Raw genomic sequence first — 12,815 nt, 5'->3', positions numbered from 1 at the left:
GAAGTGCCATGGCCAACCACCACGGGGGGGGAGGTGTTTCTGATGCCCAGGGGGTTGGTGCCCCCAGGGCCTGGCTGGGCACATCGGGGAGGACAGGAGGAGGCCGGGCTGTTGCCTGTGGCCGCCCCAGATGGCTCAGTGTGGTCAGACGGTGCCAAATCACAGCCTGAGAAGAACCAGGCCACAGGTTAGATGCCCTCCCGGCCCCTGCACCTGCTGCTCCCACATCCCTGCCTCCGGCCGAGCCCGCTGGAAGCCCTCGGCCAGGGCCACGGCCTCGGCGCAGGTCTCGGGGCCTCGTTCCCAGACCCAGCTCTGCATCTCCCCCGGCAGGATGCTCAGGAACTGCTCCAGGACCAGCAGCTCCAGGATCTGCTCCTTGGTGCGACGCTGGGGCTCCAGCCAGCGGCGGGAGAGCTCCCGGAGCCGGGCCCAGGCCTCCCGCGGCCCACCAGCCTCCTGGTAGCTGAATCCTCGGAAGCACTGGCGCCACCTCTCTGCCGCAGCCTTGCCCACTCCCAAGATGGCTGCCTTGCCAACACCCAAGATGGCTGCTTTGCCATAATCTTTGGTGTCTCCGGCCTCTAGGCTGCGGTAGGCCTCGCCACTGAGGGTTGGCATGAATTGTGTCTGTTGCTCTTCCAAGATGGCCGCTTTGTCCACTCCCAAGATGACTGCCTTGTCCATTCCCAAGATGGCTGCCTTGTCTGCCCCCAGAATGGCAGCTTTCCCATAATCCTTGGCATCTCCAGCCTCTAGGCTACGGTAGGCCTCGCTGCTGAGGGCTGGCATGAATTGTGTCAACTGCTCTCCCATGATGACTGCCTTCTCATAACCCTTGGCATCTCTGGCCTCCAGGCTCCGGTAGACTTCACCAGTGAGTGTTGGCGTGAGATGCGTCAACTGCTCTCCTAAAATGGCCGCCTTGTCCATTCCCAAGATGGCCTCCTTGTCCACTCCCAAGATAGCTGCCCTATCTGCCCCCAAAATGGAAGCTTTCCCATAATCCTTGGCATCTCCTGTCCCCGGGCTGCGGTAGGCCTCACCGCTGAGGGTTGGTGTGAATCGTGTCAACTGCTCTCCCAACATGGCCATCTTGTCCACTCCTAAAATGGCAGCCCTATCCACCCCCAAAATGGCAGCCTTCCCATAATCTTTCGCATCTCCGGCCTCTAGGCTGCGATAGGCCTCACTGCTAAGGGTTGGCGTGATTCGCATCAACTGCTCTCCCAAGATGCCTGCTTTGTCCATTCCCAAAATGGCCGCCCTATCCACGCCCAAAAGGGCTGCCTTCCCGTATTCCTTAGCATCTCCACCCTCTAGGCTGCGATAGGCCTCGCTGCTGAGGGTTGGTGTGAGTCGCGGTAATGGCTCTCCCAGGATGGCTGCCTTGTCCACTCCCAAAATGGCTGCCCTGTCCACTCCCAAAATGGCAGCCTTCCCATAATCCTTGGCATCTCCAGCCTCTAGGTTGCGATAGGCCTCGCTGCTGAGGGTTGGCGTGAGTCGCGTTAACTGCTCTCCCAAGATGGCTGCCCTCTCCGCTCCCAAGATGGCCGCCTTCACCTTCCCATAGTCCTTGGCATCCCCTGCCCGTGGGCTGTTGAAGGCCTCGCTGCCGAGGGTTGGCGTGAGTCGTGCCAAGCGCTCCCCTCGGGGCCATGGGCAGGCGTCGGTTGCTTGCCCAAAGAGGGCGCTGTTGTCTGGTAGGGTGGGGCTCTCCCAGGGGGGGAGAACTTCCAGGGGTGACCGTTGCCCCCACCAGCATTGGGGTGTCTCCTCAGGCCGGGCCTGCTGAGGAGCCGCCCACCTCAGCAGCTCCCCAATGGTCCCAGCCTGCACCAACCACGGCGCCTTGCTGGCCGCCTCCCACTCCCAGCCTGGCTCTGGGCCTAACGGTTCGGGCTCCTCCATTTTCACCCGTGGTGCCATCGTCTCCTCCAGCGGATACAGGAAATGGAGGCCCAAGGCTGGGGGAGGCACCTCTTGAGTGGCGGCCATTTTCTTAGCTCAGCGGGGAGACGGCAGCTGACTCTCCACTCCGACTCTTGATCCCCAATGGTGACTCCCTGGTAGGCCTGTTGGGAACCTCCAGGCCACTGGCTTTCTCCCCACCGGGCCTGTGCTGAGGTCACTTGCTGTACAGCTGATCCCACTGCTGACACCAGCTGGGCCAGATAAGATGATTTGGGGTTCTAGGAGGAACACGCCAGCTCGTTCCTGCATTGTAAAGGAGGAACAAATGGCAATGAGCATAGAAATGAGACAGACAGGAGAAAAGGGGGTGGGGTCTTGTGATCAGAGCAGGGAGGGACTGGCACTGGGAGCCAGGACTCCTGGGTTCTATCCCCACCTCCCGGATTCCTGGGACTGTGAGAGATTCCCAGTTTCATTCAAAATTAAAATAAAAAAGTTTCTTGTAAAAACAGAGAAAAGGTTGAAAACCAGGAGCCCCAAAGGCCAAGAAAAAGCCCCAATGGCTGTTAGTGAGTTAAATAATATCGTGGCTTCGGAGCCAGTTCTCCAGTTCAGTGGGGATTAAATCATGATTTGGGACAAGCCGGATGAGCCAATGGCGCAGGACTGTGCTTGGTGCTGTGGCAGGGCCTAGGGAGCATGTGCTGGGACCTGAGCCGTCGCGTCTCGGGTGCTGTACAGATAAAGAAGGCAGTGCCGGACTCCAGCCCCCCAACCCATCAGACCCCACTTCCTTCCCAGAGAACCCAGGAGTCCTGGCTCCCAGTCCCCCCTGCTCTGACCCACCAGATCCCACCCCCCTCCCAGAGGCAGGGAGAGAACCCAGGAGTCCTGACTCCCAGCCCCCCTGCTCTAACCCACCAGCCCCCGCTTCCGTCCCCGAACTGGCAAGAGAACCCAGGAGTCCTGGCTCCCAGCCCCGCCCCCCCACTCTAACCCACCAGACCCCACCCCCCTCCCAGAGCCGAGGAGAGAACCCAGGAGTCCTGGCTCCCAGCGCCCCCTGCTCTAACCCACCAGCCCCGCCTCCCGTCCCCGAACTGGCAAGAGAACCCAGGAGTCCTGGCTCCCAGCCCCGCCCCCCCACTCTAACCCACCAGCCCCCACTCCCCTCCCAGAGCCAGGGGGAGAACCCAGGAGTCCTGGCTCCCAGCCCCCCCTCCTCTGACCCACCAGCCCCCCCCCCCCTCCCGTCCCCGAACTGGCAAGAGAACCCAGGAGTCCCGGCTCCCAGCCCCGCCCCCCCCACTCTAACCCACCAGCCCCCACTCCCCTCCCAGAGCTGGGGAGAGAACCCAGGAGTCCTGGCTCCCAGCCCCCCCTGCTCTGACCCACCAGCCCCCATCCCCCCTCCCAGAGCCGGGGGGAGAACCCAGGCGTCCGGGCTCCCCCCTCCCCCCGGCCCGGGGGCCGCCGTACCTGCGCCGCGGGGATGGAGCCGCAGAGACCCGGCGCGGGGGGCAGGGGGGCTTCCCGGGCTGGGGGGGAAATCGGGTCCTTCCCCCTGGCTCTCTCCGCGGCGACTGGCTGGGCGGGCTGTCAGTCAGGGCGGAGGAACGGGAAAGGAGTCTGGGATACCTGGTATCCCCTCCCCATGGCGGGGGGGCTGGTCCCCTCGGCGGGGGAGGGACCTGGGCTGGCTCCCCCCGCCCCCCGGCCGGTCCCTCGGCGGCTCCCCCGGGCCTGGGCTGGGCGAAGGGGCCTGCAGGCGGCTGGCTCTGGGGGGCTGCAGGGGCAGGGGCAGGGGCAGGGGCAGACAGGGAGTTGGGGAAACAGGAGAGAGGCAGATGGACAGACGGACACGAGGGGCCAGAGCTGGCCGGGCAGACCCAGGGACAGACAGACAAGGCAGAATTCACCCAGACGGACGGGGGGACGCGAGACGGACAGACCGACCCAGGGACAGACAGACAAGGCACAATTCACCCAGACGGACGGGGGGACGCGAGACGGACAGACCGACCCAGGGACAGACAGACAAGGCAGAATTCACCCAGACGGACGGGGGGACGCGAGATGGACAGACCGACCCAGGGACAGACAGACAAGGCACAATTCACCCAGATGGACGGGGGGACGCGAGACGGACAGACCGACCCAGGGACAGACAGACAAGGCAGAATTCACCCAGACGGACGGGGGGACGCGAGATGGACAGACCGACCCAGGGACAGACAGACAAGGCACAATTCACCCAGACGGACGGGGGGACGCGAGACGGACAGACCGACCCAGGGACAGACAGACGAGGCACAATTCACCCAGACGGACGGGGGGACGCGAGATGGACAGACCGACCCAGGGACAGACAGACAAGGCACAATTCACCCAGACGGGCGGGGGGAAGCGAGACGGACAGACCGACCCAGGGACAGACAGACAAGGCAGAATTCACCCAGACGGGCGGGGGGACGCGAGATGGACAGACCGACCCAGGGACAGACAGACAAGGCAGAATTCACCCAGACGGACGGGGGGACGCGAGACGGACAGACCGACCCAGGGACAGACAGACAAGGCAGAATTCACCCAGACGGACGGGGGGACGCGAGACGGACAGACCGACCCAGGGACAGACAGACAAGGCAGAATTCACCCAGACGGACGGGGGGACGCGAGACGGACAGACCGACCCAGGGACAGACAGACAAGGCACAATTCACCCAGACGGACGGGGGGACGCGAGATGGACAGACCGACCCAGGGACAGACAGACAAGGCACAATTCACCCAGACGGGCGGGGGGACGCGAGATGGACAGACCGACCCAGGGACAGACAGACAAGGCACAATTCACCCAGACGGGCGGGGGGACGCGAGATGGACAGACCGACCCAGGGACAGACAGACAAGGCACAATTCACCCAGACGGGCGGGGGGACGCGAGATGGACAGACCGACCCAGGGACAGACAGACAAGGCACAATTCACCCAGACGGACGGGGGGACGCGAGATGGACAGACCTACCCAGGGACAGACAGACAAGGCAGAATTCACCCAGACGGGCGGGGGGACGCGAGACGGACAGACCGACCCAGGGACAGACAGACAAGGCAGAATTCACCCAGACGGGCGGGGGGACGCGAGACGGACAGACCGACCCAGGGACAGACAGACAAGGCACAATTCACCCAGACGGACGGGGGGACGCGAGACGGACAGACCGACCCAGGGACAGACAGACAAGGCACAATTCACCCAGACGGTCGGGGGGACGCGAGCCGGACAGACCGACCCAGGGACAGACAGACAAGGCACAATTCACCCAGACGGACGGGGGGACGCGAGATGGACAGACCGACCCAGGGACAGACAGACAAGGCACAATTCACCCAGACGGGCGGGGGGACGCGAGATGGACAGACCGACCCAGGGACAGACAGACAAGGCACAATTCACCCAGACGGGCGGGGGGACGCGAGATGGACAGACCGACCCAGGGACAGACAGACAAGGCACAATTCACCCAGACGGACGGGGGGACGCGAGACGGACAGACCGACCCAGGGACAGACAGACAAGGCACAATTCACCCAGACGGACGGGGGGACGCGAGACGGACAGACCTACCCAGGGACAGACAGACAAGGCAGAATTCACCCAGACGGGCGGGGGGACGCGAGACGGACAGACCTACCCAGGGACAGACAGACAAGGCAGAATTCACCCAGACGGGCGGGGGGACGCGAGACGGACAGACCGACCCAGGGACAGACAGACAAGGCAGAATTCACCCAGACGGACGGGGGGACGCGAGACGGACAGACCGACCCAGGGACAGACAGACAAGGCACAATTCACCCAGACGGACGGGGGGACGCGAGACGGACAGACCGACCCAGGGACAGACAGACAAGGCAGAATTCACCCAGACGGACGGGGGGACGCGAGACGGACAGACCGACCCAGGGATGGCAGACGGACACCGCAGAGGGAAAGGGCCGTCGCAGTCTGGGCTGATCCAGTGACAGACAGACAGAGTCGGGACAGGCGGACGGATAAAACAGACGGGCCGAAATCTAGAGCGATCCAGCCCGTGACCGACCGGCGTTCTGCTCCAATGGAATAGAGACGCACCGGCACCACGGGGACGCGTGGACAGAGACAATCCGGCCAGACAGAAACAGCCCAGAGAGACGGATGATGGACAGACGCACGTTAGATGGACCGAAACCATCCAGCCAGACCTCGGGACGCGGCCTACACAGACGGACGGACAGACTAAGGAGAAAAACACGCAGCCTAGACAGACACACTATAGACAGGCAGCTACCACACAGACACACCCGAGACAGATGGACAGACACAACGTAGACAGAGGTACAGACACTGAGACACAAAACAGAGAGATGCACAGACACAACACGGACAGATACACCCTAGACCGGGGGTGGGCAAACTTTTTGGCCCGAGGGCCACATCTGGGTATGGAAATTGTATGTCAGGCCATGAATGCTCACGAAATCGGGGCTGGTGTGTGGGAGGGGGGCAGGCTCTGGGGTGGGGCCAGAAATGAGGAGTTCAGGGTGCAGGAGGGGGCTCTGGGCTGGGGCAGGGGAGTGGGGTGCAGTGAGGGCTCCAGCTGGGGTGGGTCAGGGGATGAGGGGTTTGGGGTGCAGGAGGGTGCTCCAGGCAGGGGATGGGGGGGTTTGGAGGGCGAGAGGGGGATCAGGGCTGGGGCAGGGGGTTGGGGTGCGGGAAGGGGTGCAGGCTCCGGCTGGGGGTGCGGGCTCTGGGGTGGGTCAGGGGATGAGGGGTTGGGGGTGCAGGAGGGTGCTCCGGGCTGGGATCGAGGGGTTTGGAGGGTAGGAGGGGGATCAGGGCTGGGGCAGGGGGTTGGGGTGCGGGAAGGGGTGCAGGCTCCGGCTGGGGGTTCGGGCTCTGGGGTGGGTCAGGGGATGAGGGGTTGGGGGTGCAGGAGGGTGCTCCGGGCAGGGGATGAAGGGGGTTTGGAGGGTAGGAGGGGGATCAGGGCTGGGGCAGGGGGTTGGGGTGTGGGGAGAGGCTCAGGGGTGCAGGCTCCGGGTGGGGCTTACCTCAGGCAGTTCCCGGAAGCAGCGGCACGTCCCCTCTCCGTTGGAGCGCCGGGGGGGGGGGCCATTGGAGCGCGTAGGAGCCAGAGCGGGGCCATGCCGCGGCTTCTGGGAGCCACATGGAGCGGCCCCCGACCCTGCTCCCCAGCTGGAGCGGGGCAAGCCCCAGACCCTGCTCCCCAGTGGGAGCTCGAGGGCCGGCTTAAAACAGCTGGCAGGCCGGATCCGGCCCATAGTTTGCCAACCCTTGACCTAGACAGACGGACACATCACAGACAGATGGACAGACAGAATATGGACAGACACACACAACCTAGACAGACGGACACAACACAGCCAGATGGACAGACACAACATGGACAGACACACACAACCTAGACAGACGGACACAACACAGCCAGATGGACAGACACAACATGGACAGACACACACAACCTAGACAGACGGAATGTCGGAATATGACGAACGAGGAACGGTCCTGACAGACGGGCAGACCGACCAATCCGGGATTCAAACACCACCACCACTCGCCGCCCCACTCCTCTGGTTGTTTCCCGGGTATTCCCACGCCAGGGCTGGCTAGCCAGGCAAACTCCTTCCCGCCTGTAGCTCTGGGCTCTCATCCCGCCAGCCCCTGGCTTTCTGTTCCATTTACCCATCAGTCTTTCTTTGGTTCCCAGCCCCGCTTCCGCTCAGCTGAGGTCACTGTCCTTTGCTACCTCCCACAGGTCTGTACCTATGCGCTGAGCTAGGAGCATGACGATCTGATGGGTAAAGACTCTGGACTGGGACTCAGGATGCCTGGGTTGTATCCTTGCTCAGCCACAGTTTCCATGTGTGACCTCAGGCAAGTCCCTTTCCTGGCCTCAGTTTCCTCATCTGTACAATGGGGCTAATGACACCAGCCATCTTTATAAACAGGCTTGGTGGAACTCGATTTTTACTTTTTATGTCGGAAAATATCAATGTTTGTTTTATTTTCACTTCTTCCCATTGAAATTTTCACAGGTGCGCAAAATTATGGGGTTTACATGTTTTCCCTCCATTTTTATCTATTTAAATTTTCACAGTTGCAGAGACTTATAGGGGAAGGATGAAATGATCATTATTTAACGACAGCGGGTGTTTGATTGAAAGCGTTAAAGCTTTATAAACATCAAAACAAATTGTCAGCATCCTAGGTCAACGTTTGCAAAGTAAATATCTTTAAATCAAACTCTAATCAGTCCAAACCCAGCGTTTTACTGATTTTGCCTAGCTGTGCATTTCGATTATTAGCGATGGGAATATTTGTTCATCAGTTGGTGCATGTTTGGTGAAACTGACATGTACCAGCATTCACTGATAAAAATGTCATATATGAAACATGTTGATTTTACTTTGAAACTTATTTCATTTGGGTGATTAAATTATAATAGCAAATTTTAACAGGGCCGCCCAGAGGATTCAGGCGGCCTGGGGCAAAGCAATTTCGGGAGCCCATTCCATAAAAATAAAGTTGCAATACTATAGAATACTGTATTCTCATGGGGGCCCCTACGGGGCCTGGGGCCTGGGGCCTGGGGAAAATTGCCCCACTTGCCCCCCCCGTCAGCCCTGAATTTTAAATAATCAAAATTGAAATGAAATGATTTTATGTAAATGAAACATTTTTGATTGACCTAAAATGAAATGTTCTAAAAAACTGCTTTTCATGGAAAATATATATATTTTTGTTTTTACTAATTTGGAATGGAAAATTTTTTGCAAAATTACAGAATTTTCCACAAAACAGATTATTCAGGTTCCCACACACATCATCGTAAACCTGCAGACCTCATTGCCAACAGAAATTGCCAATAACTAGAGTTTAATAGGCATCATAGGCAAAAAAAAAATCAAACTATCCAGAGTTAGGCAAGAAAGGGTTAAAATGACTGGCAGTGGTTTAACACTCATGCTTCAGAGCTCACAATAACCACTAGCTGAGGGTGGTCAGGAGCCAATTTTTCCTGGCATGTTATGCCACAGCTGTCCACTAGGGGGGGGCCCTTGTACATTCCTCTGAAGCAGCTGGGACTGGCTACTGTGAGAAACCAGATATGGGGCTAGATGGGCCCATGGGTCTGATCCTGGGGGACAGGGAGGAGGTGGGATACCGGCGTAAATGGCCCTTGGTTTTCTAGCCCATGAGAGTCACAACTGAAAGAAAGAAAGAAAGAAAGAAAGAAAGAAAGAAAGAAAGAAAGAAAGACATTTGGGGTGTCTGTTATGCATTGGGGGAACACGTGACAAAGTGGGAATTTTTGCCAGGGCTGGTCCAAAGAACTCGGTGTTTGCTATGAAAGGGTCGAAAGAAAGGCCAAAAAGGGGAGGGGGGGTCCACCCCCAAAATTTTAGAACAAAATGACAAAAACTAGGAGGTTTGCTGGGGAAAAAAAAGAGAGAGAGAGAGAGAGAGAGAGAAATGAACACATCAGATTTGCTTCCGGCAACATTTATAAAGAAAAGACAAAAGATGGACATTTCTCCCTCATTTTTTTTTTTATAAAGAATGACAAAAATTGGCCTTTCCCACAAAAAATTAGAAAAGATTGACAAAAACTGGTGTTTGTCCCCCAAATTTTATTTAGAAAGAAATAACAAAAAAATGGATATCCCCCTCCCCCCCCCAATGTGGTTAGAAAGAATGGCAAAAATCAATTTTTTTCCTGCAAAAAAAGAAGAAAAGAAATTAGCAAGCTTTTCACAAACATTTTTATAGAAGGAAATTAACAAAGTAGGTTTTGTTCCCGCCAAACTTTAGAAAGTGATGGTTTGTTTTTAGCCACCGGATGGCGCTATGACCGCATGCATTATGGGTGGGAGCCAACGTCCACTGAAGCCAGTGGGAATGCGCCTGCCGCTCGTCTGCCCCACCTACAGTCCCCTGGGTGAGGTGGCCTCTCACCCCAACCCCCAGTCGCCCAGCAGGAGGAAGATGGACTCACTGCTGAAGATTGGTGTGAATCGTGTCCACTTCTCTCCCAAGATGGCTTCCTTGTCCGTTCGCAATATGGCCGCCGTTGCCGTCTCATAGCCCTTACCAGCGCCGACCCCCAGGCCGCTATAAGCCTCGGTGCTCAAGGTTGGCGTGAGTGGCATCAACTGCTCTTCCAAGATGGTCGCCTTGCCTGTGCCCAAGATGTCCGCCTTTACCGTCCCATTACCCTGGACGTCTCCAGCCTCCCATAGGCCTTGGCGCTGAGGGTTGGCATGAGCCATCGCACATGGTCACTCAAGATGGCTGCCTTGCCCTCACCCAAGATGGCCGCCTTCGCCTTCCCATGATTCTTGTTGTGTCTGGCCTCCAGGCTGCTGTAGGCCTGGCCGCTGAGAGTCACATCAACTGCTCTCCCAAGATGGCCTCCTTCGCCTTCCCATAATGCTCAGCACGGCTGGCCTCCAGGCTGCTACAGGCCTTGGCGTGAGTCATGTCAAGCTCCCCTCAGGGTGAGGGGCAGGCGCGAGCCTGACGGGCCCTGGTGCTGTCTCCTGGCCGATGTCCCGTCTCCCCTCTCAGACTGGGCCTGTGGAACCTTCTGCCACTGGACCTCCCAGCACCGGGGCGTCTCCTCGGCTGGGCCTGCCGTGGGGCTGCCCAGGGCAGGCCCTCCGCCGCCGGCAGGGCCGGCCTATCCCATTCCCAGGGTTGGCGTCTCCGGCGCGGCACCCATCTTGTCATGTACCTCGGGAAGGTCCTTCCCAGCCCCTGGGGATTGCGGGTGACTCCCTGGAGGAGGAACTGGGGGACCCTGCAGCAGAAAGATGGGAGAGATTAGAGGGTTGTGGAAATGTGAGCAGGACGCCCCAGAATGAGCCCAGGCCCCACCCCGTTCCACAGCTTTTAGCCTCAGCCCCCTACCTCCATCCAGCCCCTCAGAACTGGGAAAGAACCCAGGAGTCCTGGCTGCCAGCCCCCCCAACCGCTAGACACTGCTCCCCTCCCAGAGGCAGAGAAAGAACCCAGGAGTCCTGGCTGCCAGCCCCGCCTGCCCCAAGGGCCACTCTGTTCACACTCTCTCATTACGCGCTGTCTCTCCGGTGCCAGCCCCACAGGGCGGAGTTGCCCAACCGGTTCCCGGTGCCGGCGGGGTGAGGGTGGGATCATCGAAAGCCCCCACACAACCTCTTCCCCCCACGCACTCTTCCCAGAGGCAGCCGGGCCCTGGCCCCACCCCCACACCAAATTCCAGCTCCCCTCCTGCTCCCAGAGCCGGGGAGAGAACCCAGGAGTCCTGGCTCCCAGCCCTCCCTGCTCTACCCACCAGCCCCCACTCCCCTCCCAGAGCCAGGGAGAGAACCCAGGAGTCCTGGCTCCCAGCCCCCCTGCTCTAACCCACCAGCCCCCACTCCCCTCCCAGAGCCAGGGAGAGAACCCAGGAGTCCTGGTCAGCACTGACTGCAAGGGGAGAGCACCCCCTCCCCTCCTGCGACCTCAGCCCTGGGTTCCCCCCAGCCTCAAGGAAATTGGGTTTGGGTCCCGGCCCCCCCGTACCCTGAAGAATTATCACCCTCATTTGTGAGGGGTACATGACACTTGTCACAGAGGCCGGCACCGCTGCCGGGCGGCTATTTGGTGTGACCCTGAGACGCCGGAGGCCGGTGACCCCCAGCGAAATTCCACCCAGAGTCAGACCCAGGAGCCAGACCAGGTCAGGGCGGTGGCTCCCTGCATCCTACAGGCCGACAAAGCCCGGCCCGGGCATGCCGAGAACCTACCGGGCCCGTCTCCCCGGCGAGCCGGGACCCTGGGGCTCGGTGCTCCCGGTGCTCGGCCTGCGGGGCTGCAGAACCGCCGTGTGGACGGGATCTCCGGAGCCCGGATGGCCACGGGGCAGTTCCGGAGCCCGGACGTGGCCCCCCAGGCTCGGGCACTCAGCGCCGTGTGGACGGGATCTCCGGAGCCCGGACGCGGCCCCCCAGGCTCGGGCACTCAGCGCCGTGTGGACGGGATCTCCGGAGCCCGGACGCGGCCCCCCAGGCTCGGGCACTCAGCGCCATGTGGACAGGATCTCCGGAGCCCGGATGGCCACGGGGCAGTTCCGGAGCCCGGACGTGGCCCCCCAGGCTCGGGCACTCAGTGCTGTGTGGACGGGATCTCGGGAGCCCGGACGTGGCCCCCCAGGCTCAGGCACTCAGTGCCGTGTGGACGGGATCTCCGGAGCCCGGACGCGGCCCCCCAGGCTCGGGCACTCAGCGCCGTGTGGACGGGATCTCCGGAGCCCGGACGCGGCCCCCCAGGCTCGGGCACTCAGCGCCGTGTGGACGGGATCTCCGGAGCCTGGACGTGGCCCCCCAGGCTCGGGCACTCAGCGCCGTGTGGACGGGATCTCCGGAGCCCGGACGCGGCCCCCAGGCTCGGGCACTCAGCGCCGTGTGGACGGGATCTCCGGAGCCCGGACGCGGCCCCCAGGCTCGGGCGCTCAGCGCCATGTGGACGGGATCTCCGGAGCCCGGACGCGGCCCCCAGGCTCGGGCGCTCAGCGCCGTGTGGACGGGATCTCCGGAGCCCGGACGCGGCCCCCAGGCTCGGGCACTCAGCGCCGTGTGGACGGGATCTCCGGAGCCCGGACACCACGGGGCAGTTCTGAAGCCCCGACGCGGCCCTGCAGCCCATCGGCACAAGACAAGGGAGCGGCGCCCAGCCGAGGGCCGCGCCTGGTTCCTCCCGAGCCCGAGGAGACGGGCACTGGCTGGGGGAACCTGACACCTTTCTGGGACTAGGACGGCCAGATCCCATCTTTGAGCCTGGTTATTTCTCAGCAGCTCCTGTACGTGTACGT

At 60.7% G+C, this 12,815-nt stretch overlaps 1 protein-coding gene across 1 annotated transcript in view; it reads right to left on the bottom strand.

The window, feature by feature from the left end:
* Positions 1–10,784, bottom strand: part of LOC123369149 (zinc finger protein 287-like) — a 36,613-nt gene extending 25,829 nt beyond the window's left edge. Inside the window, exons 1-2 of the mRNA XM_045014510.1 lie at positions 9,981–10,784; positions 214–2,220 (exon numbers count right to left, since the gene is read on the bottom strand). Coding sequence (XP_044870445.1) covers positions 214–2,001 — 1,788 coding nt within the window. The 5' untranslated portion in view covers positions 2,002–2,220; positions 9,981–10,784. The remainder of the gene's footprint in view (positions 1–213; positions 2,221–9,980) is intronic.
* Positions 10,785–12,815: the final 2,031 nt, after the last annotated feature.

This window comes from Mauremys mutica, chromosome 4 (genome assembly GCF_020497125.1).
Source record: "Mauremys mutica isolate MM-2020 ecotype Southern chromosome 4, ASM2049712v1, whole genome shotgun sequence".
NCBI classification, from domain to species: Eukaryota; Metazoa; Chordata; order Testudines; family Geoemydidae; genus Mauremys; species Mauremys mutica.
Note: the sequence above shows the minus strand (reverse complement) of the source record. Positions and strands in the feature narration are given on the sequence as shown.